General features: G+C 40.1%; 3 protein-coding genes across 3 annotated transcripts; all 3 read left to right on the top strand.

Moving 5' to 3' along the window:
- Positions 1-106: 106 nt before the first annotated feature.
- On the top strand, positions 107-5778 carry LOC310992916 (protocadherin beta-16-like; the record flags this gene model as incomplete). The annotated part of the gene is made up of 2 exons (XM_083981146.1): positions 107-2497; positions 4702-5778. The coding sequence occupies 2 exons, from the start codon at positions 107-109 to the stop codon at positions 5776-5778; spliced, it is 3468 nt and encodes a 1155-aa protein (XP_083837272.1).
- Positions 5779-6831: 1053 nt separating this feature from the next.
- LOC310993086 (protocadherin beta-16-like) lies at positions 6832-23075 on the top strand (the record flags this gene model as incomplete). The annotated part of the gene is made up of 4 exons (XM_083981349.1): positions 6832-9240; positions 11922-12992; positions 21691-21726; positions 22962-23075. 3 exons carry the CDS (start codon positions 6832-6834, stop codon positions 21700-21702), a joined length of 3492 nt encoding a protein of 1163 aa, XP_083837475.1. The 3' UTR covers positions 21703-21726; positions 22962-23075.
- LOC310993098 (protocadherin alpha-C2-like) lies at positions 17801-20455 on the top strand (the record flags this gene model as incomplete). The annotated part of the gene is made up of 1 exon (XM_083981368.1): positions 17801-20455. Exon 1 carries the CDS (start codon positions 18044-18046, stop codon positions 20453-20455), a length of 2412 nt encoding a protein of 803 aa, XP_083837494.1. The 5' UTR covers positions 17801-18043.
- Positions 23076-23337: the final 262 nt, after the last annotated feature.

Genomic DNA, 23337 nt, shown 5'->3' with positions numbered 1-23337 from the left:
GTTCAAGCTCGGGAGTATTGCATCAAAGATCAGTATTACTGGAGAATTGCATATCAAAAACTGAACTGTGGCAAACACTCAAAGGGCAAAGTAGCTCCCTGTAACAATGGAGCCTGAAATGAGGTACGTGCTGCTCGTTGTTCTTTTTTGCTTCGTTCGCAACATATCGACTTCAGTGACTCATTATTCAATACCCGAAGAAATGAAAGAAGGATCCGTTGTAGCAAATCTTGCTACTGATCTCGGTCTGGACGTTAAAACGCTGAACCAGAGGAAGATGCGTCTCGACATCATTGCAAATAAGAAATATCTGGATGTGAACAAAGAGACTGGTGAACTGTACATTGTGGAGAAAATTGACAGAGAATATATTTGTACAACGAAATCATCGGAGTCCTGCTATCTCAGACTAGAGGTTATACTAGAAAACCCGGTTCGAATATTTAATATAGAAGTAGAAATTCTGGATATGAACGACAACGCCCCACAGTTTCGTAGAGATGTGATACACTTGGACGTATCTGAGGCGACGCCAAAAGGAGAGAGATTCTCTCTGAGTAATGCAGTTGATCCTGATATTGGAAGCAATTCTGTTAAAACGTACCACCTGAGTGAAAGTGAACATTTTAATATTGAAGTTCAGACAGGAAGAGAAGGGTCTAAGTTTGCCGACTTGATATTGAAAAAGACGTTAGACCGGGAGCAGCAGGCTGTTCATAATTTAATACTCACAGCTGTAGATGGAGGCACACCTGCCCGTTCAGGTACAGCCAGTGTTATTGTTCGTGTGTTGGACACCAATGACAATGCTCCTACATTTGAAAGAAATGTCAATAATATAAAAATAATTGAGAATTCACCTATTGGGAGTCTTGTTATTCAACTTAATGCCACAGATTTAGATGAGGGTTCAAATTCTGTTATAACATACTCATACAGTTTATATACATCAGAAAAAACACAAGAAACATTTAATTTGAATCCTTCCACTGGTGAAATTACAGTTAAGGGAATGTTAAACTATGAGGATTTCAGGATTTATGATATGGAGGTTATAGCCACCGACCATGGAGCCAATAGTTTATCAGCACAATGCACCATAAAGATTATGATTGAGGACATGAATGACAATCACCCAGAAATATCTATTAAATCATTTCAGAGTCCAGTCAATGAAAACATAGAGTTGGACACAGTGATAGCTGTGGTTAGTGTTAGTGATAAAGACTCAGGTGACAACGGAGTGGTTGATCTTCATATTCCAGATAATATGCCTTTCAAACTGAGAGAGTCCTCTGATAACTATTATGAATTAGTGGTGTCAGAGCCGTTAGACCGTGAGAAGGTTCCAGAATATGACGTCACTTTCACTGTCACAGACAGAGGTTCTCCTCCTTTATCTGACAATGAAACTATGACTTTAGAGCTGCTGGATGTTAATGACAATGTTCCACAGTTCCCTCTGTCATTTTATACTATACGTGTTATGGAGAATAACGCACCTGGAGCCTTGCTGAGTTCACTCACTGCCTTTGACCCTGACCTCCATGAAAACCAGTATCTAGTTTATTTCATCCTCGAGAAGGAGATAGCCAACACCTCCATGTCCATGCTGTTCTCCATCAATCCAGAGAACGGAAATCTTTACGCACTGAAAACTTTTGACTATGAGATTGAGAAGGATTTTCTTTTCCACATTGAGGCCAGAGACTCTGGTTCTCCTCCACTCAGCAGCAACGTGACTGTTCACATCATTATTGTGGACCAGAACGACAACGCTCCAGTTATTGTCTCTCCGTGGCGAGCACACGGCTCGGTGGTGGAGGAGAAGATCCCCAGATCCACTGATAAAGGCTCTCTGGTTGCCAAGGTGATAGCTTTAGACACTGACTCTGTGCACAACTCTCGGATTACCTACCAGTTTCTACAAGTGACTGACGCCACCTTGTTCAGTCTGGACCAATACAACGGAGAGATCCGGACTATGAGGATGTTCAGCTACAGAGATCCACGTCACCAGAGACTGATTGTTGTTGCCAAGGACAACGGGGAGCCTGCCCTCTCTGCTACAGTCACCATCAAGCTGTCCACAATGGAGACTGCTGTTAAGGCCTACTCTGACATGACTGAGGTGCCTCTAGAGTACGACATCTTCTCAGACCTCAACCTGTACTTGGTGATCGGTCTGGGCTCAGTGTCGTTTCTCCTGCTCATCACCATATTGGTCACCATCGTGCTCAAGTGTCAGAAACCCAAGAGCAGCAAAGCAGCTCCTCCCTGCAGGAACAGTGTGATCAGTGAGAGGAACTCCACCATCGCAGATTCCACTCTGGTCTCCAACGATGCCTACTGGTACAGTCTGTTTCTAGCAGAGACCAGGAAAGGAAAGATGGTGGTCAGACAGCCTGTGCCAAAGGGCTCCAGGTACATCGTGTCCAGTTTACCAAGAGGCACAGGACTGACAGAGACTAGTGACTCAGCAGCTTCTACTCTGCAGGTGAGACTGGTTTTATGATCCAGCACCTTTATCAACTGCAATAATTTTGGAGGAATGATTGTTCTATTCATGGTTAGTTTTCATATTCCCATATACAACTATGGTATTTGTTAACTATGTTTGAAACTTTCAGCGATTAGTATTCCAACTTAAAACATATAGGCTACGCTACTTCAAGACGCTCCTGTAGCTACGGTTATTTGCTCTGTTTTGTGTAACAGCGGGTGATGTTTTCCTTTTAATACTGGTCACCTTATACAGTCGTAACATGAAGCGTGTTGGTTTTCCAAAAACTAAAAATTGTGTATTTCCTTTCTTTTACAAATAATTAATCTTATTTTTTCATTCAGTATATTAATGAAAGAAATCAATAAGAAATTCGAGTTAAAAATAATTAATAAAAAGAACAACGTGAAATTATATCAGGCAGAGAAATGTTTTGCCAAAAGCGCCTCAAAACATCAAACGACACACTTAAAGAAAAACGAAACAGTTTCCTAAAAATACAAAAACATTCCAATGCAATCCAACCAAGACGACTACGACGAATGTAAAGCGGTCGAGGCTTAGTTCCGGCACAGAGTATTTGCATGCATTAACACTGCTGACAGGGTCAGTCTCTGGCGTGCAGCGTCGCTGTTCCCAACCACATATAAGCCTATGACATCCTGTTCGCCATGACAGTGGTTCATTCAATGCGGCGGAGGACACAAACGAACAGTTCCTGGTGCTGAATCAATTTGAATTTTGAAGGATTTTCAGGGTCTGCGTTCATTTTTCCGTTGGGCATTTGACTGAAGCTTTGTGGCTTTCTTAAATCATGTGCGGAAGAGTTTAAGCTACATCACAGAAAACAAAGCTCGCGGGTGACAATGGAAGGTTTTATATGTTTTCAACATCAGAAAAGGTATGTGCTGGGAATTATTCTCTTCGCCACCACCTTAAATTACACATCAGCTGTAACACATTATTCCGTCCCCGAGGAACTCGAAGAAGGCTCTGTCGTTGCAAATCTAGTTGGAGATTTGGGACTGGATGTGAAGACGTTAGTCGAACGGAAAATGCGCATAGAGATAATTGCCAATCGGAAATATCTGGACGTGAACAAAGAAACTGGAGAGCTGTACATTGTTGAACGAATTGACAGGGAATCTCTATGTCCGGCAAAGACATCCTGTTATCTGAAAATGGAAGCAATAATTGAAACCCCTAAAAGAATATTTTACATCGAATTAGAGATACTGGACATAAACGACAACGCACCTCATTTTAGAAGAGATACTATAGATTTAGATATTTCCGAAGCAACACAACCTGGAGAGCGCTTCTCTGTAAGCAATGCAGTTGACCCAGACGTTGGTTCAAACTCTGTCAAAACATACTACTTAAGCGAAAGTGATTATTTCACAACGGATATTCAAATGGGACGAGATGGATCTAAATTTGCTGATTTGATCCTGAAAAAAAAATTAGACCGTGAACAGCAAGCTGTTCATTATTTAGTGCTTACAGCGGTAGATGGCGGTATGCCATCTCGTTCTGGTACGGCAAGCATTATAGTTCATGTTTTAGACACAAATGACAACGCCCCTACGTTTAATGAAGAGAGCTACCATATCACTGTAATGGAAAATTCACCAATTGGAAGTCTTGTTATTCATCTCAATGCAACAGATTTGGATGAAGGGTTAAATTCTGATCTAGTATACTCATATAGTCTGTATACATCGGAGAAAACACAAGAGACGTTTAATTTAAACCCAAATACAGGTGAGATTACAGTAAAGGGAGTTTTGAATTATGAGGACGTCACGGTTTATGATATGGAAGTAATAGCTGTTGACAAAGGAGACAATGTTTTATCAGGTCAGTGCAGACTTAAAATTATCATTGAAGACATGAATGACAATCACCCAGAAATATCTATTAAATCATTCCAGAGTCCAGTCAATGAAAACATAGAGTTGGACACAGTGATAGCTGTGGTTAGTGTCAGTGATAAAGACTCAGGTGACAACGGAGTGGTTGATCTTCATATTCCAGATAATATGCCTTTCAAACTGAGAGAGTCCTCTGATAACTATTATGAATTAGTGGTGTCAGAGCCGTTAGACCGTGAGAAGGTTCCAGAATATGACGTCACTTTCACTGTCACAGACAGAGGTTCTCCTCCTTTATCTGACAATGAAACTATGACTTTAGAGCTGCTGGATGTTAATGACAATGTTCCACAGTTCCCTCTGTCATTTTATACTATACGTGTTATGGAGAATAACGCACCTGGGGCCTTGCTGAGTTCACTCACTGCCATTGACCCTGACCTCCATGAAAACCAGTATCTAGTTTATTTCATCCTAGAGAAGGAGATAGCCAACACCTCCATGTCCATGCTGTTCTCCATCAATCCAGAGAACGGAAATCTTTATGCACTGAAAACTTTTGACTATGAGATTGAGAAGGAGTTTCTTTTCCACATTGAGGCCAGAGACTCTGGTTCTCCTCCACTCAGCAGCAACGTGACTGTTCACATCATTATTGTGGACCAGAACGACAACGCTCCAGTTATTGTCTCTCCGTGGCGAGCACACGGCTCGGTGGTGGAGGAGAAGATCCCCAGATCCACTGATAAAGGCTCTCTGGTTGCCAAGGTGATAGCTTTGGACACTGACTCTGTGCACAACTCTCGGATTACCTACCAGTTTCTACAAGTGACTGACGCCACCTTGTTCAGTCTGGACCAATACAACGGAGAGATCCGGACTATGAGGATGTTCAGCTACAGAGATCCACGCCACCAGAGACTGGTTGTTGTTGCCAAGGACAACGGGCAGCCTGCCCTCTCTGCTACAGTCACCATCAAGCTGTCCACAATGGAGACTGCTGTTAAGGCCTACTCTGACATGACTGAGGTGCCTCTAGAGTACGACATCTTCTCAGACCTCAACCTGTACTTGGTGATCGGTCTGGGCTCAGTGTCGTTTCTCCTGCTCATCACCATATTGGTCACCATCGTGCTCAAGTGTCAGAAACCCAAGAGCAGCAAAGCAGCTCCTCCCTGCAGGAACAGTGTGATCAGTGAGAGGAACTCCACCATCGCAGATTCCACTCTGGTCTCCAACGACGCCTACTGGTACAGTCTGTTTCTAGCAGAGACCAGGAAAGGAAAGATGGTGGTCAGACAGCCTGTGCCAAAGGGCTCCAGATACATTGTGTCCAGTTTACCAAGAGGAACAGGACTCACAGAGACTAGTGACTCAGCAGCTTCCACTCTACAGGTATGAAAAAACATCAGTTAAACATACCCTCAGATAACATCCATGCAACAAAGCCATTGTAATCATGTGTATCATTACACTTTAAACATCTATTTTTAGGTCTTTGTAATGCTGCTGATTAGTACCTACTATTCTGTCAGGAGTCATCTGGCTGTATGGCATAGGCATTCAAATCCTTAAATTTTACTTTTCATTTCTGGTCTACAAATGAGCAAGGACATATATTTAAATCTTCTCACTGGTTGTAATCCAAGTTGACATCCAGATATAACCTGATATGTAATATATTTTTTTTTTTTTTTTTTTACATAGAAAAAAAAGAGGAATGCTGCGTAATTGCAACATTTGTGACTCCCATAAACCAGTTTCCATCCAAATATGTACATGTAGGTACAATTAAAATTCAAAATGTATGGGTACTATCAAGACAAACGTGTCTTACCATACCAAAGTGGTATTACACACGCAAGAAGGGCATAGGACAAGCATAGATGCAATAGCTTTGATGTAATTTGATTGCATGTGGAAGGTTATTTAGCAGTCTATATAATTAAATAATCTTTTTTTTTTTTTTTTTAAAGAACAGTGCATTTGCATACTTGTAAAAAGATATATATATATATATATACAGTATATATATATATTTACCCTAAAATCATAGAACTTGGAGATAATTTTCTCATATATGGAAGTCGAAGTCAATAAAAAGGTTATAAAAAAATACATATTTTATTACAACTTAACAAAGATTTAAAGCTCACTGACATGTCATGAGGGAAACTTTAACCTATTTATATTTCTATGAGGCGCACATTTTCGAAAAGGACTGTTCATGTCGCTGCTCTCCGCAAAAATATTCTCACTGATGAAGTCATCGTTTCAAGATAGTTGATTGGAGACTGGGCAGGCAGACATATTGCACAAAAATCTCTTCTGTTACGAGTGTAACGAAACGTTTCAAAGAAAGGTCCTCGTTACAATTTTTAATCGAACAAAAGGACTTTCTCTCGTTGCTTCAACCCTGGTCCCATTTCAAGACTTTGAAACGGATTATTATCCATGGCGCATCATATTCTTCAGTGTTCGCGGCGAGGGTACGTTTCCGTGTTTATTTTTCTTTCAGCGATGATGAACACGGTGTCCACCGTCACCCATTATTCTGTTCCCGAAGAAATGGAGGAAGCATCTGTCGTTGCGAATTTGGCGACTGATTTGGGATTAGATGTAAAGACACTGAACAAAAGAAAAATTCGCGTAGATGTCGTAGGCAACAAAAAATATCTCGACATTAACAAAGACACAGGAGAGCTCTTTATTTTGGAAAGGATAGACAGAGAGTTTCTCTGTCCATCTAAGACAACCACGTCATGCTTTCTAAAATTAGATGCTACAATTGAGAACCCAATACGGATGTTTAATATCGAGGTGGAAATTATGGATATTAATGATAACGCTCCTCATTTTCGACGTGGGACGATGCATTTGGACATCTCTGAATCAAGCCCCATTGGTGAGAGATTCTCACTGAACAATGCTGCAGATCCAGATGTTGGGACGAATTCTGTGAAAAATTACCATCTGAGCTCAAGTGAGCACTTTGCTCTTGAAATTCAGACTGGAAGAGATGGGACAAAATTTGCAGATTTGATACTTAAAAAAGGTTTAGACAGGGAGCAGCAGGCTGTTCATAATCTAATACTGACCGCTGTGGACGGCGGAGTCCCCACGCGCACAGGTACAGCCAGCATTATTGTTCGCGTGCTTGATGTGAACGACAACGCCCCTTCATTTGACAAAGACAGATATGTCGTAGATGTGACGGAAAATGCTCCTATTGGAAGTCTAGTAATCAAACTAAATGCTACAGATTTAGATGAAGGGTCAAATTCTGACATTGTTTATTCATATAGTTTGTATACATCAGAGAGAACACAAAATATGTTTAATCTGAATCCAGAAAATGGTGAAATCAGAGTGAAAGAGATGATTAATTATGAGGATGTTAAACTTTATGAGATGGAGATTATTGCCAGTGATAAAGGACAAAACTCTTTATCTGGTCAGTGTAAACTGACAATACAGGTGACTGATATGAACGATAATCATCCAGAAATCTCCATCAAATCTTTTCACAGTCCTATCAAAGAGAATGAATTAATAGACACAGTGATAGCTGTGGTTAGTGTTAGTGATAAAGACTCAGGTGACAACGGAGTGGTTGATCTTCATATTCCAGATAATATGCCTTTCAAACTGAGAGAGTCCTCTGATAACTATTATGAATTAGTGGTGTCAGAGCCGTTAGACCGTGAGAAGGTTCCAGAATATGACGTCACTTTCACTGTCACAGACAGAGGTTCTCCTCCTTTATCTGACAATGAAACTATGACTTTAGAGCTGCTGGATGTTAATGACAATGTTCCACAGTTCCCTCTGTCATTTTATACTATACGTGTTATGGAGAATAACGCACCTGGGGCCTTGCTGAGTTCACTCACTGCCTTTGACCCTGACCTCCATGAAAACCAGTATCTAGTTTATTTCATCCTAGAGAAGGAGATAGCCAACACCTCCATGTCCATGCTGTTCTCCATCAATCCAGAGAACGGAAATCTTTACGCACTGAAAACTTTTGACTATGAGATTGAGAAGGAGTTTCTTTTCCACATTGAGGCCAGAGACTCTGGTTCTCCTCCACTCAGCAGCAACGTGACTGTTCACATCATTATTGTGGACCAGAACGACAACGCTCCAGTTATTGTCTCTCCATGGCGAGCACACGGCTCGGTGGTGGAGGAGAAGATCCCCAGATCCACTGATAAAGGCTCTCTGGTTGCCAAGGTGATAGCTTTGGACACTGACTCTGTGCACAACTCTCGGATTACCTACCAGTTTCTACAAGTGACTGACGCCACCTTGTTCAGTCTGGACCAATACAACGGAGAGATCCGGACTATGAGGATGTTCAGCTACAGAGATCCACGTCACCAGAGATTGGTTGTTGTTGCCAAGGACAACGGGGAGCCTGCCCTCTCTGCTACAGTCACCATCAAGCTGTCCACAATGGAGACTGCTGTTAAGGCCTACTCTGACATGACTGAGGTGCCTCTAGAGTACGACATCTTCTCAGACCTCAACCTGTACTTGGTGATCGGTCTGGGCTCAGTGTCGTTTCTCCTGCTCATCACCATATTGGTCACCATCGTGCTCAAGTGTCAGAAACCCAAGAGCAGCAAAGCAGCTCCTCCCTGCAGGAACAGTGTGATCAGTGAGAGGAACTCCACCATCGCAGATTCTACTCTGGTCTCCAACGATGCCTACTGGTACAGTCTGTTTCTAGCAGAGACCAGGAAAGGAAAGATGGTGGTCAGACAGCCTGTGCCAAAGGGCTCCAGATACATCGTGTCCAGTTTACCAAGAGGAACAGGACTGACAGAGACTAGTGACTCAGCAGCTTCTACTCTGCAGGTATGAAGGAAATGTACTTAAAAAAATATATTCAACACAACTGTACTGGGCTGGCATTTATCATGTCTCATAACTGATCACACAAAACCTGGACTTTCTGTGAAACCAGTGCTTGAACTCTCCTCTGAGACAATTACAGCATAAAAAAAAAACTTTTTATCCAAAATAATCATGAAAAAAGTACGACTATAATGTAATTTACAACATTTAGAACAAGTCCTCCTGCAATCGAAGTATACAATTGCTTGCCCATAGCTCCATTTCCATTTCCATTTCCATATAATCTTCTGGAATTTCAAGAGTAATTTAACAAACCTCCTTTCCCTTTCCTAAATATATTTATCTCGTTATTTCACCATTAAGTTATCCTCATAATCAATTTCAGGTATTAGAAGGAGAGCTGAGGCACGATATGGAGTAAATTATATTAAAAACTAAGTAGCGGTTAATTCAAATCATTGATCGTGCATGTACAGGCAATGTTCATGTACAAATGTTTATTACTGTGTTTCTGTCACGCTCATGCGCAAAACTTCCACAAATCAAATGAAAAGGAATACTGTGATAAACAGTCTGTACTTTTCTGACGTTGCCTGATTCAGCAGTTATTTAGTCCTCGCAACCTTTAGGATTCTGATAAACTATTATTTCCAGGGCTCACATCTGTGCCTTCTATGACCAAATGGCCCTCCCGTAGGCAGAGATTAACTCCGAGACTGCACTGTTCATGAGACAAAGAGTTTAAAACGCACACCAAATACACAGAAAAATGAAATGATATAAATATACATTGGTTTTATACACACGACACAGCGCGTAAAAATCAAACACTGCGATAGGGCTGCGATATGGTGTATCTGCACCAATATTATGTAAACTAAAAGTATAATTGAAATAGAAGCTCCCAGGTCGCCAGCATTAACAAACTTATGAAAACAACAAGACTGTGCGTATATTGTCACCCCATTTCAAGACAAAACGATTTTAAAAATCGGGCAACAAATTCAGTAATGTGCTTGAGTACACTTTTCCCTTAAAACAAAAATTACATTTTACACAGAAGTCAAAACGGACTCTTTAAATTCTCGATATGTAAGGAGGCGCAGAGGCGTGTGAAGAACTACTGACGTCGCTGCCCCCCACAAAAACATACTCACTGATGAAGTCATCTTCTCAATATAGTTGATTGGATCCTGGGCACTGGGCAGGCAGACATATTGCACGCAAATCTCTGCTTATACCAGTGTAAAGAAAGATCCTCGTTGCCTTCTGTAATCGAATAAAAGGACTGTCGTTGCTCCAACGCGCGTCACATTTCAAGGCGTTGAAACGGATTATTATCCATGGCGCATCATACTCTTCACGGTTCCCGGAGAGGGTACGTTTCCGTGTTTCTCTTTCTTTCTGCCATTATGGACACGGTATCCACCGTCACCCATTATTCTGTCCCTGAAGAAATGGAGGAAGGATCTGTCGTTGCGAATTTAGCAACTGATTTAGGATTAGATGTAAAGACGCTGAACAAAAGGAAAATGCGCCTAGACGCCGTAGGCAACAAGAAATATCTTGACATTAACAAAGACACAGGAGAGCTTTTTATTTTAGAAAGGATTGACAGAGAGTTTTTATGCCCACTGAAGACAACCACGTCATGCTTTCTCAAATTAGATGCTACAATTGAGAACCCAATACGGATGTTTAATATCGAGGTGGAAATCATGGATATTAATGACAACGCTCCTCATTTTCGACGTGGGACAATGCATTTGGACATCTCTGAATCAAGCCCCATTGGTGAGAGATTCTCACTGAACAATGCTGCAGATCCAGATGTTGGGACGAATTCTGTGAAAAATTACCACCTGAGCTCAAGTGAACACTTTGCCATTGAAATTCAGACCGGAAGAGATGGAACGAAATTTGCAGATTTGATACTTAAAAAAGCTTTAGATAGAGAGCAGCAGGCTGTTCATAATCTAATACTGACAGCTGTGGACGGCGGAGCCCCCACGCGCACAGGTACAGCCAGCATTATTGTTCGCGTGCTTGATGTGAACGACAACGCCCCTTCGTTTGACAAAGACAGATATGTCGTAGATGTGACGGAAAATGCCCCTATTGGAAGTCTAGTAATCAAACTAAATGCTACAGATTTAGATGAAGGGTCAAATTCTGACATTGTTTATTCATATAGTTTGTATACATCAGAGAGAACACAAAATATGTTTAATCTGAATCCAGAAAATGGTGAAATCAGAGTGAAAGAGATGATTAATTATGAGGATGTTAAACTTTATGAGATGGAGATTATTGCCAGTGATAAAGGACAAAACTCTTTATCTGGTCAGTGTAAACTGACAATACAGGTGACTGATATGAACGATAATCATCCAGAAATCTCCATCAAATCTTTTCACAGTCCTATCAAAGAGAATGAACCAATAGACACAGTGATAGCTGTGGTTAGTGTCAGTGATAAAGACTCAGGTGACAACGGAGTGGTTGATCTCCATATTCCAGATAATATGCCTTTCAAACTGAGAGAGTCCTCTGATAACTATTATGAATTAGTGGTGTCAGAGCCGTTAGACCGTGAGAAGGTTCCAGAATATGACGTCACTTTCACTGTCACAGACAGAGGTTCTCCTCCTTTATCTGACAATGAAACTATGACTTTAGAGCTGCTGGATGTTAATGACAATGTTCCACAGTTCCCTCTGTCATTTTATACTATACGTGTTATGGAGAATAACGCACCTGGGGCCTTGCTGAGTTCACTCACTGCCTTTGACCCTGACCTCCATGAAAACCAGTATCTAGTTTATTTCATCCTAGAGAAGGAGATAGCCAACACCTCCATGTCCATGCTGTTCTCCATCAATCCAGAGAACGGAAATCTTTACGCACTGAAAACTTTTGACTATGAGATTGAGAAGGAGTTTCTTTTCCACATTGAGGCCAGAGACTCTGGTTCTCCTCCACTCAGCAGCAACGTGACTGTTCACATCATTATTGTGGACCAGAACGACAACGCTCCAGTTATTGTCTCTCCATGGCGAGCACACGGCTCGGTGGTGGAGGAGAAGATCCCCAGATCCACCGATAAAGGCTCTCTGGTCGCCAAGGTGATAGCTTTGGACACTGACTCTGTGCACAACTCTCGGATTACCTACCAGTTTCTACAAGTGACTGACGCCACCTTGTTCAGTCTGGACCAATACAACGGAGAGATCCGGACTATGAGGATGTTCAGCTACAGAGATCCACGTCACCAGAGACTGGTTGTTGTTGCCAAGGACAACGGGGAGCCTGCCCTCTCTGCTACAGTCACCATCAAGCTGTCCACAGTGGAGACTGCTGTTAAGGCCTACTCTGACATGACTGAGGTGCCTCTAGAGTACGACATCTTCTCAGACCTCAACCTGTACTTGGTGATCGGTCTGGGCTCAGTGTCGTTTCTCCTGCTCATCACCATATTGGTCACCATCGTGCTCAAGTGTCAGAAACCCAAGAGCAGCAAAGCAGCTCCTCCCTGCAGGAACAGTGTGATCAGTGAGAGGAACTCCACCATCGCAGATTCTACTCTGGTCTCCAACGATGCCTACTGGTACAGTCTGTTTCTAGCAGAGACCAGGAAAGGAAAGATGGTGGTCAGACAGCCTGTGCCAAAGGGCTCCAGATACATCGTGTCCAGTTTACCAAGAGGCACAGGACTGACAGAGACTAGTGACTCAGCAGCCTCCACTCTGCAGGTATGAAGAGAATGTGCTCCACACATCTGCACTTATCAAATTTCCATCAAGTATGTAAATGTAAATGTACTTCATTTATACAGCCCTTTACAAAAACCCTTCCGGTGAACCAAGGTGCTTTACAATAGATAATAAATAAAAGGGAATAAGTTAAGACAATTAAAAAACAATAAAATCAATAAAATAGAACAAAATAAAATATAAATGTCACCACACTTGTGGTGACACTTTTATGACAAAAGTACTCATGGCTTTTTTCTCTGGCAGTGCCTGGGAACAACTGCCTTAAATAATTTAGACATTAGATTAAGTTATTGTGTGCAATAAGCAAATGTTTTGATTAAGCCCTCTTACACCAGCTGGCATGACGATTTGGTTATATTTAGAATCTCGCAAATATTCATGTATAATTTGATTATTATTATAAATTACTTTTAAAGGGCCAGGATTCTCAGTCTCTGATGTCACACTCATGTTATACTCTGATTTGGCAGCTTGTCTGAATCAGACTTTCATGTTTGTGAAACCTTGACTGAAAATTGTTAATTTCTTTATCAGATGACCACAGTAAGGTGTAATAGTTCTTGTGACAGTTTGAGAGTTCTGAAACTTTTATTAAGTTGTCAAAATGCAAAATAGGACCAGCTGTCTGACTTTGTGCTAGTCTGCAAACATGATCAATCATAACCCCATCATCCACAGAGTTCACACTTAAGAACTGGACAGTTGCCAGTCATTTGTGATGCTGTGTGTTGTTTTATTTTACCTGCATCTCCCTGCCTGCAATTGTGATTTTTAATTATGCTAGTTTATTTTATACTTTTTTTCCCCACATATCTAAGTACTGTCCTGCTGACAAAGTCAACTCTGTTTATACTGATCATGGTTTTTCAGTCTGTGAATCTCCCTTTAAGAGAAAGGGAGTTGTCTGAGTTTCTCATCCTCTTACTTTCACTATTAAGGACTGCTGCAAAGTTTTGATGCATTCCTAATCTAAATGTCACTGTTACTATTGTTTCAAGTATCCATGTTGCCTTTTAGCTATTCTTAAAACTTTCATTTGTACGTCAGTTTTAGATTTTTCCTCCAATTCCCATGGTTCATTATGACCAACAGTCAGTTGCACATCTTGCATTTCTTGTTTTCCTCCTGAATATCTGTTCCATTTACGTTCTATCACATTTTATCCAAGTCATGCATTGCTTTAACTTCCTTGTAGCAACCAAAAACGTAATAACGGCCAATAACGTAATAACAGCCAATAATGTAATAATTTTGGCCATTTTAAATGTAATAAAGCCAATAATGTAATAACGTGCCAATAATGTAATAAAACTTTTGAGCCAATAACGTAATAACTTTTTGGTAATAACTGGTGTCGATAATGTAATAATACATATGACTGCAGTTCTTGGAAACAAAAGGGTTTTTTGCAGTTTTTGTGCAGTTTGCTAATCAAAAATAGGTAAGTGGATGACATAGTCGTCATATTTATTCATCCAAGATGTACTATCTTTCACCTCTCTCTCTCTCTCTCTCTCTCTCTCTCTCTCTCTCTCTCTCTCTCTCTCTCTCTCTCTCTCTCTCTCTCTCTCTCTCTCTCTCTCTCTCTCTCTCTCTCTCTCTCTCTCTCTCTCTCTCTCTCTCACCATGCTTAATGATATGTTTGCAAACGGAAGAAGTAAGCATTGTAGGCTATCAACAACCTCCAAAACATAACCAAACTTGTGTATTGAATGGTGTCTGCCAGCCAGTTTATGTTTCAGTCATGTATAACTTCCTGCCTCAGACAAACCATGTGAAATGTGATAATCCCAGCATGGCTCGGAGGAGCAATGGAGTTGATTTGGTTTTACCATTCTCTTTCTATTTGAATTTTTTTTTTTCAACACGTTGAGCTTAAAGGTCCCGTGTTGGATAAAGTGACATTTTGATGCTTTTTGTTGTTGTTTTTTTTTTGTTTTTTACAGTGATAATAAAGCAACATAGGTTCTATATTTATACTGTGAAAGTATAAAGGTAGTTTTTTCATTCACAAATGTAAAAAAAAAAAAAAACTACCTTTATACTGTATGGAGCAATACAAACATCTACCCTTAGACTTTCACAGTATTAATATAGAACCTAAAGCTGCTTTATCATCACTGTATAAAAAACAAAAAACATTGAAATGTCACTTTATCCAAATGGGACCTTTAAACTCAACGTTTTGATGTAGTTTTTAATTTTCAAACATGAAAATCAAAGTTAGACGTATGAAACCTGCAGAGATTTCATTTTAGAGCTCCAACAGCTGGTTTCAGTAGTGAGCTATTTGTTGATTGGTGCTGCAAAAGAAAACATTTCTTTGAGAAAGAGATTTCTGAATGTGTACAATTGTGCTGCCACTTCATTTGGAACTTCATTTGGGTGTTCTGGAGATAACACTAACCATCAAGTTGGACAAATGATGGCTAAATATGTTAATTTAAAAAAAATCTATGGTAAAATCAAATCATCGCCATTGCTCCTCCGAGCCATGCTGGGATTATCACATTTAACATTACCTATTCCCAATGGTTTGTCTGAGGCAGGGAGTTATACATGACTGAAACATAAACTGGCTGGCAGACACCATTCAATACACAAGTTTGGTTATGTTTTGGAGGTTGTTGATAGCCTACAATGCTTACTTCTTCCGTTTGCAAACATATCATTAAGCATGGTAGAAGTGAGAGAGAGAGAGAGGTGAAAGATAGTACATCTTGGATGAATAAATATGACGAATATGTCATCCACTATACCTATTCTTGATTAGCAAACTGCACAAAACTGACTTTTATTTCCAAGACCTGCAGTCATATTTATGTATTATTACATTATCGGCACCAGTTATTACATTGTCAAAGGTTTTTTTTAATACTAGGCCAATAACGTAATAACCAGCCAATAATGTAATAACTTATTACATTATTGCCAAAATGTTATTACGTTATTGGCTCAAAAGTTTTATTACATTATTGGCATGTTATTACATTATTGGCTTTATTACATTTAAAATGGCCAAAATTATTACGTTATTGGCTGTTATTACGGTATTGGCTGTTATTACGTTTTTGGTTGCTATTCCTTCTCTATATCTCCAAAGTGAACATATTTCTGTTTCATTGTCACTCAGTCATGCAGTTTCCAGCTGTTGCTGTAGTTCTTAGTCTGTCATGTTTTACCCTTTTCCTTCCCCCTCTCTTCTCTTCTAATTTAATTTATATGTTTCCCTTATCTTTGCTTCACCCATTTACTTCTCTTTTGCCATGGTCTCTCACTATACCTTTTCTTCAGCCTGTATTGCCTTCTTTTTCTCTGTTCTTTCTTCTGCCCCTCCTCTTCATCTACTTTTCAACATTTTGCCATTTTATATCTTTTATGTTTTGTGTGGAAAATATACAGACTATATAGATTTATTATATCAGACTTGTTCACAGTGCATACCATGTACGGCACAACACCAACCTGACCAGAAACTGTTGTTCTCAATCCAAACTGCTAAAATTCATCCAGTTCCTGTGATGGGTGTTTGGTTCCAGACGATACAGTCTAGTACTTAAAAGCAGTGACAGAACAGTGAATATATCTGTTGCTTGCTGTTATTGTTTTGGTGGAGTACTTTCTTTATTATAACAAAGTTAAAATGTACAAATAATTCACATGTATCTTGGTCCTAAATGATAAACCATCACTGACCAGCTTTAAGCTTAACCACTAACCATTTATTTTTTTTCTGCTACAAGAGACAGAAAAAAAATTGTTCGTAAAAATAGTTTCAAATTGCTGTTAGTCTGACTTCCCCTTATCAAAGATGACTACGACCCACTGCTCTTCAAAAGAGGCTGAAACTTTTCACTTTTAAAACTTTTTGCTGGTGTGAAAAGTATGTTTAAATGAAGTCTGATATAATGAATATAATCCAACCACTTTATCTGGGAAAACACATACCCCATGTTTGGCCCAACCTTGTCTCCAAAACATTTATTTTCTGATCACCCTCAGTCCCAGTGATAACAAGAGAGCAGAATTAACCCAGCTGTGACTTGTCATCCACAGTGGACAAGTGTTGTTTTAACTTTCATTATTTTAAGTTGTTGTCTTTTGCAGTTGATACAGTCTGGTGCAGTTCACTGTGGAAGTGGAAGGAAAATATATGACTCAGCCTCACGACACTCACGACAGTCTTCATTGGCTACAGTAACCTATTTCTTCAGTTACAGAATAGTGTTGCACTTTTAAAGCTTATGCAGTGTCTAGAGGAGACCAGAATAGATGTGAAAGACTTTAAATAAATCCAGCTGCTTGGATTTTTATTTAACTTATTGTAGTTTTGTATGAGGTCCATTTTGCTATAGGCAACATTTGATTACACTGTGATGCTTCATCAGTCTATCAGGGTAATTGTTTGTCTTAAGCAACAAAGTTATTTTTGAGTTGAACCTGGTCTGATGCTGCCTGTCAAAAAAAGTAGTGAACTCTCCAAATATGAATTTTCACAGATAGAATGAAATGAATTAAAAAATATTTTACAGAGTTTCTCATAGTGTTTGTGGCTTTACAATAATGTCTAATAAGATGTCACAACAGGCAGATGTAAACAAACGTAACAGCCATAGATAAGAACAACAGTAACATGATATTCCTGCATTCTCGCTTTCACTGCCCAATGTGAAACGAACTTCAGTATCACTTCCAACTGAAGTAATTCGACACCAGGAAACAACACGTCAGCAAAGCGCTCCTTCTCGCCTTTATTCAGTGCGATAAAACCCACACATAATTCCACACGCTTGTTTTAAAAGGTTGCAAAGTCTAAAACTGGACTAGTTTCGTCGCTGCTGCCCAAGAAAACACAGTCACTGATGAGGTAATAGTCTCACGATAGTTCGTTGGATACAGTGGTGGTATTTAATGTACGTCACGCGTTGACAGTGCTCAGAGAAACCCTCCGCTTTTGGCATCCACGGAGCGTCTGCTTGTTCAACAACAGAACGATTTGTCCACATTTCAACACACCTCCGGGCACAATGGCGAGGGACATGCCACCGGTACTCTGGAGAGGGATCATTTCCGTGTTCCTTTTTCTTTCTGCGATGATGAACACAGTGTCCACCGTCACTCATTATTCTGTTCCTGAAGAAATGGAGGAGGGCTCTGTCGTTGCGAATTTGGCGACTGATTTGGGATTAGACGTGAAGACGCTAACGGGAAGGAAAATGCGTTTAGACTTTGTGGGTAATAAGAAATATCTTGATATCAACAAAGACACAGGTGAGCTATTTATTCACGAGAGGATAGACAGAGAGGTTCTATGTCCCTTAAAAATTACACACTGTTTTATTAAATTAGATGCTGCAATTGAGAACCCAATAAGGATGTTTAATATCGAGGTGGAAATTATGGATATTAATGACAACGCTCCTCATTTTCGACGTGGGACAATGCATTTGGACATCTCTGAATCAAGCCCCATTGGTGAGAGATTCTCACTGAACAATGCTGTTGATCCAGATGTTGGGACGAATTCTGTTAAAAATTACCACCTGGGCTCAAGTGAACACTTTGCTCTTGAAATTCAGACCGGAAGAGATGGGACAAAATTTGCAGATTTGATTCTTAAAAAAGCTTTAGATAGAGAGCAGCAGGCTGTTCATAATCTAATACTGACCGCTGTGGACGGCGGAGCCCCCACGCGCACAGGTACAGCCAGCATTATTGTTCGCGTGCTTGATGTGAACGACAACGCCCCTTCGTTTGACAAAGACAGATATGTCGTAGATGTGACGGAAAATGCTCCTATTGGAAGTCTAGTAATCAAACTAAATGCTACAGATTTAGATGAAGGGTCAAATTCTGACATTGTTTATTCATATAGTTTGTATACATCAGAGAGAACACAAAATATGTTTAATCTGAATCCAGAAAATGGTGAAATCAGAGTGAAAGAGATGATTAATTTTGAAGATGTTAAACTTTATGAGATGGAGATTATTGCCAGTGATAAAGGACAAAACTCTTTATCTGGTCAGTGTAAACTGACAATACAGGTGACTGATATGAACGATAATCATCCAGAAATCTCCATCAAATCTTTTCACAGTCCTATCAAAGAGAATGAATTAATAGACACAGTGATAGCTGTGGTTAGTGTCAGTGATAAAGACTCAGGTGATAATGGAGTGGTTGATCTTCATATTCCAGATAATATGCCTTTCAAACTGAGAGAGTCCTCTGATAACTATTATGAATTAGTGGTGTCAGAGCCGTTAGACCGTGAGAAGGTTCCAGAATATGACGTCACTTTCACTGTCACAGACAGAGGTTCTCCTCCTTTATCTGACAATGAAACTATGACTTTAGAGCTGCTGGATGTTAATGACAATGTTCCACAGTTCCCTCTGTCATTTTATACTATACGTGTTATGGAGAATAACGCACCTGGGGCCTTGCTGAGTTCACTCACTGCCTTTGACCCTGACCTCCATGAAAACCAGTATCTAGTTTATTTCATCCTAGAGAAGGAGATAGCCAACACCTCCATGTCCATGCTGTTCTCCATCAATCCAGAGAACGGAAATCTTTACGCACTGAAAACTTTTGACTATGAGATTGAGAAGGAGTTTCTTTTTCACATTGAGGCCAGAGACTCTGGTTCTCCTCCACTCAGCAGCAACGTGACTGTTCACATCATCATTGTGGACCAGAACGACAACGCTCCAGTTATTGTCTCTCCGTGGCGAGCACACGGCTCGGTGGTGGAGGAGAAGATCCCCAGATCCACCGATAAAGGCTCTCTGGTTGCCAAGGTGATAGCTTTAGACACTGACTCTGTGCACAACTCTCGGATTACCTACCAGTTTCTACAAGTGACTGACGCCACCTTGTTCAGTCTGGACCAATACAACGGAGAGATCCGGACTATGAGGATGTTCAGCTACAGAGATCCACGTCACCAGAGACTGGTTGTTGTTGCCAAGGACAACGGGGAGCCTGCCCTCTCTGCTACAGTCACCATCAAGCTGTCCACAGTGGAGACTGCTGTTAAGGCCTACTCTGACATGACTGAGGTGCCTCTAGAGTACGACATCTTCTCAGACCTCAACCTGTACTTGGTGATCGGTCTGGGCTCAGTGTCGTTTCTCCTGCTCATCACCATATTGGTCACCATCGTGCTCAAGTGTCAGAAACCCAAGAGCAGCAAAGCAGCTCCTCCCTGCAGGAACAGTGTGATCAGTGAGAGGAACTCCACCATCGCAGATTCCACTCTGGTCTCCAACGATGCCTACTGGTACAGTCTGTTTCTAGCAGAGACCAGGAAAGGTAAGATGGTGGTCAGACAGCCTGTGCCAAAGGGCTCCAGATACATCGTGTCCAGTTTACCAAGAGGAACAGGACTGACAGAGACCAGTGACTCAGCAGCTTCTACTCTGCAGGTATAAATTATCACTCACTGCAGTTTGAATAAGGGTAAAGTAAAAAACATCTATCCCATTGTTAACTTTGCAAACCTAACTAGAAAATTGAAAGTGAAAAAAAAAAAATCTATTGTCAAGACAATTCATATTCCTATCACAGTTCATATTTAGTTAAAGTCATAAAAAATTATACATTTATGTCTTACAATTACAAATCATGACAAAATACTGTATGTGTGTCATTATGAAACACTGTGCATCATTTTATTCTCATCCTCTGCTGTTTCCTTTACACTTAGGACACTTAAAGTTTTCAATTTTCATCTGTGTGTGACCTCAACTGTTCCAACACATTGTCACATTGATTAGTCCGTCTTATTGTGCTGTAAAACTTATTTTAAATCTTCTGCTTTCATCTTTTCAAAATGTAGTAAACAGTTCAACTGCTAATATCACCCTTAAGATATGAGTAAAAAAAACTACTTTGCTGACCTATACAGAATTTAAAAAAAGAAAAGAAAAAAGACTGAAATCATTCAAACAAAAAACAAAACAGAAATCCCTAAAACAATAAGAAACCTAACTCTTAATAGCATCCAATCTAAATAAAAGATCTTTCTACCTTGGTAAGTATACCTCTGGAATAACAAACTATAATGAATATGTTTTAATCCATCTTTATAAAATAGAATGTAAGAAGCAGCAGTTGGCCTATCTGTTCTATGTATGACACTAATCATGCAAGTGGAACAGAAACATAATAAACAAACTGCTCATATTAGACGTTTATCAAAAAATGTAATCTGTGATTATAGAGTCTTTACTAATGACAGTTGTTCCAATTTTTCCTATCTATCTATCTATCTATCTATCTATCTATCTATCTATCTATCTATCTATCTATCTATCTATCTATCTATCTATCTATCTATCTATCTATCTATCTATCTATCTATCTATCTATCTATCTAGGTAAGTATGCTGCTGGAAGAACAAACGATTATTGCTTAATGTGAAACTGTGTTTTATCCCATTTATATACAGTAGGTTACATTTTAACATGCTGCAGAATCTGCTATTGCTAAAGGGTGACACTAATCATGCATAATCTGTGGTATATTTCAAAGTTAACATTTTGTTCATAGTGCCTCCACATCAACTCTGTGATCATAGGATACACAAACACATAAGTAATCCTCTTTTGTGCTTGCAATGACCTGACCATTAAATTGCCTGTTTTTTTTCTCCCCACTCTTAAGTACCCTAAATGAGGGAAGTCCACTCTGCAGTTGGAGGTATGCAGGAGTCTCACTCCCCCGATCCGGATGCCCTTTTTTGAATGATGTTACAGAACCTTTTTGTTCCTTTCCTTTTTGTGTTTGTTTTGTTCTCAGTGGATGTTTCTTTATTCTTTTTGTCTTGTTTAATTTGTTCCCAAAAAGGAGATTTTTTTAATTGCAAGGGGTCACTTAGCTGACATCACATGCAGTTTCCCAAATCTCCTGTGTTAGCCTTTTCATGCCCACTTTTTAGTTCATGTTATTCATATTACAGTATCACCTTTAAAGCCCACTAAAATGTGTCTGTGCAATCTAACTATAATATAAAACACTATGGCTTACATAACAGATCCTAATATAACATAGCCATAATGACCTTGATTGACCTCAGGGGACAAGGATATTAAGCCTTAATAATCATAAGGGGGTGATTGCAGACAGTCTGATGAGCTCCGTTTTGCAGACAGGCAAACGTGGTAATTAAGTAGTACTTGAACATGATTCCTGTCTTAGTCATTACTTTTGGTCAACAAAGTGAGAGTCAAGCACTGTCACCACACACCCAGCTCCTGTGCTAATAGAGAAATAATTATTGGATGAAAAAATAACATCAACATGCAACACCACCCGGAGAGTCATTGAACACAGTTCTTAATAATCCTCCATTTCAACTAACAATATTACCATTTGTCAGTTAATACACATGTCAAGAAAATATAGAATTCTCTTTGACAGAATGACCATGTTCTCAAAAGGGTGCTGTGCATGAAGATTAAACTGTGTTCATCCCCTACTGACCCATCACTCATAGATAACGAGTGTATCCTGCTTTGAAATGTTTGAGTGGGGTTGGTCTGTGCTGTTTCTGTATGACTGACTTAGCCAAAAATGTAATTTGACTGAGTGATACTGACTTCACAGATTGACACTTCTGAATCCCTGTCTCTCTGTAGTGTGAATTGTGACCTACTTCTTTGTGCAGGAGAGGCGCAAAGTGAAACCAGTCACCCAGTTACCTAGCAACCACTCTCCTTCACATAACCGTGGAGCATGGTATTCATTGATAGACCCGGTACCTCACTTCATGTTCAAGGATCTGCCCAACCCCTTCACTGTCTTCTGCCTGAAGCCCCTGTCTGAGTGACAGATGTCGGCTGCATGAGCTATGTCACTTTGGCCACTCACATGGCTGTCAGTGTTCCAGTTCTTCTCCAGATTTATGTAATTCTCTTGTCTTTTTTTCTTTACAGGAATCTACCACCAGCAGCAGCAGTTCAACATAAGGCCACACACCTCCAGCTGCACACTGGATCTACGCTGAGAGGAAAGCTTCTTGGAGCTTTTTGGAGGAAAGGAGAAACCTCTGTCCCCAACCCTCTTCTTCACGTTGTGTAATTTTTATGTTTAAACACCGAATGGGCTTTGGTGGCTAATCAAAGACACAACCCCCCATCCCTCTCTCCTGAAGAACTTTAAAAAAAAAAAAAAAAAACACTCAGCATTCCCTTTCTGTCCATTCAGTATGCATGCTAAAGCTGCATGGCTTCAACCACACTCCAAGACCCCCAAACAAAAAAAATCAAGAGGAGACACTTGCAAAGAAACAGACTATACAAGAAATGGCAC

This window comes from Trachurus trachurus (genome assembly GCF_905171665.1).
Source record: "Trachurus trachurus genome assembly, chromosome: 10".
Classification (NCBI taxonomy): domain Eukaryota; kingdom Metazoa; phylum Chordata; class Actinopteri; order Carangiformes; family Carangidae; genus Trachurus; species Trachurus trachurus.
The sequence above is the reverse complement of the archived record's forward strand: the minus strand, read 5'-3'. Positions and strand labels throughout refer to the sequence as shown.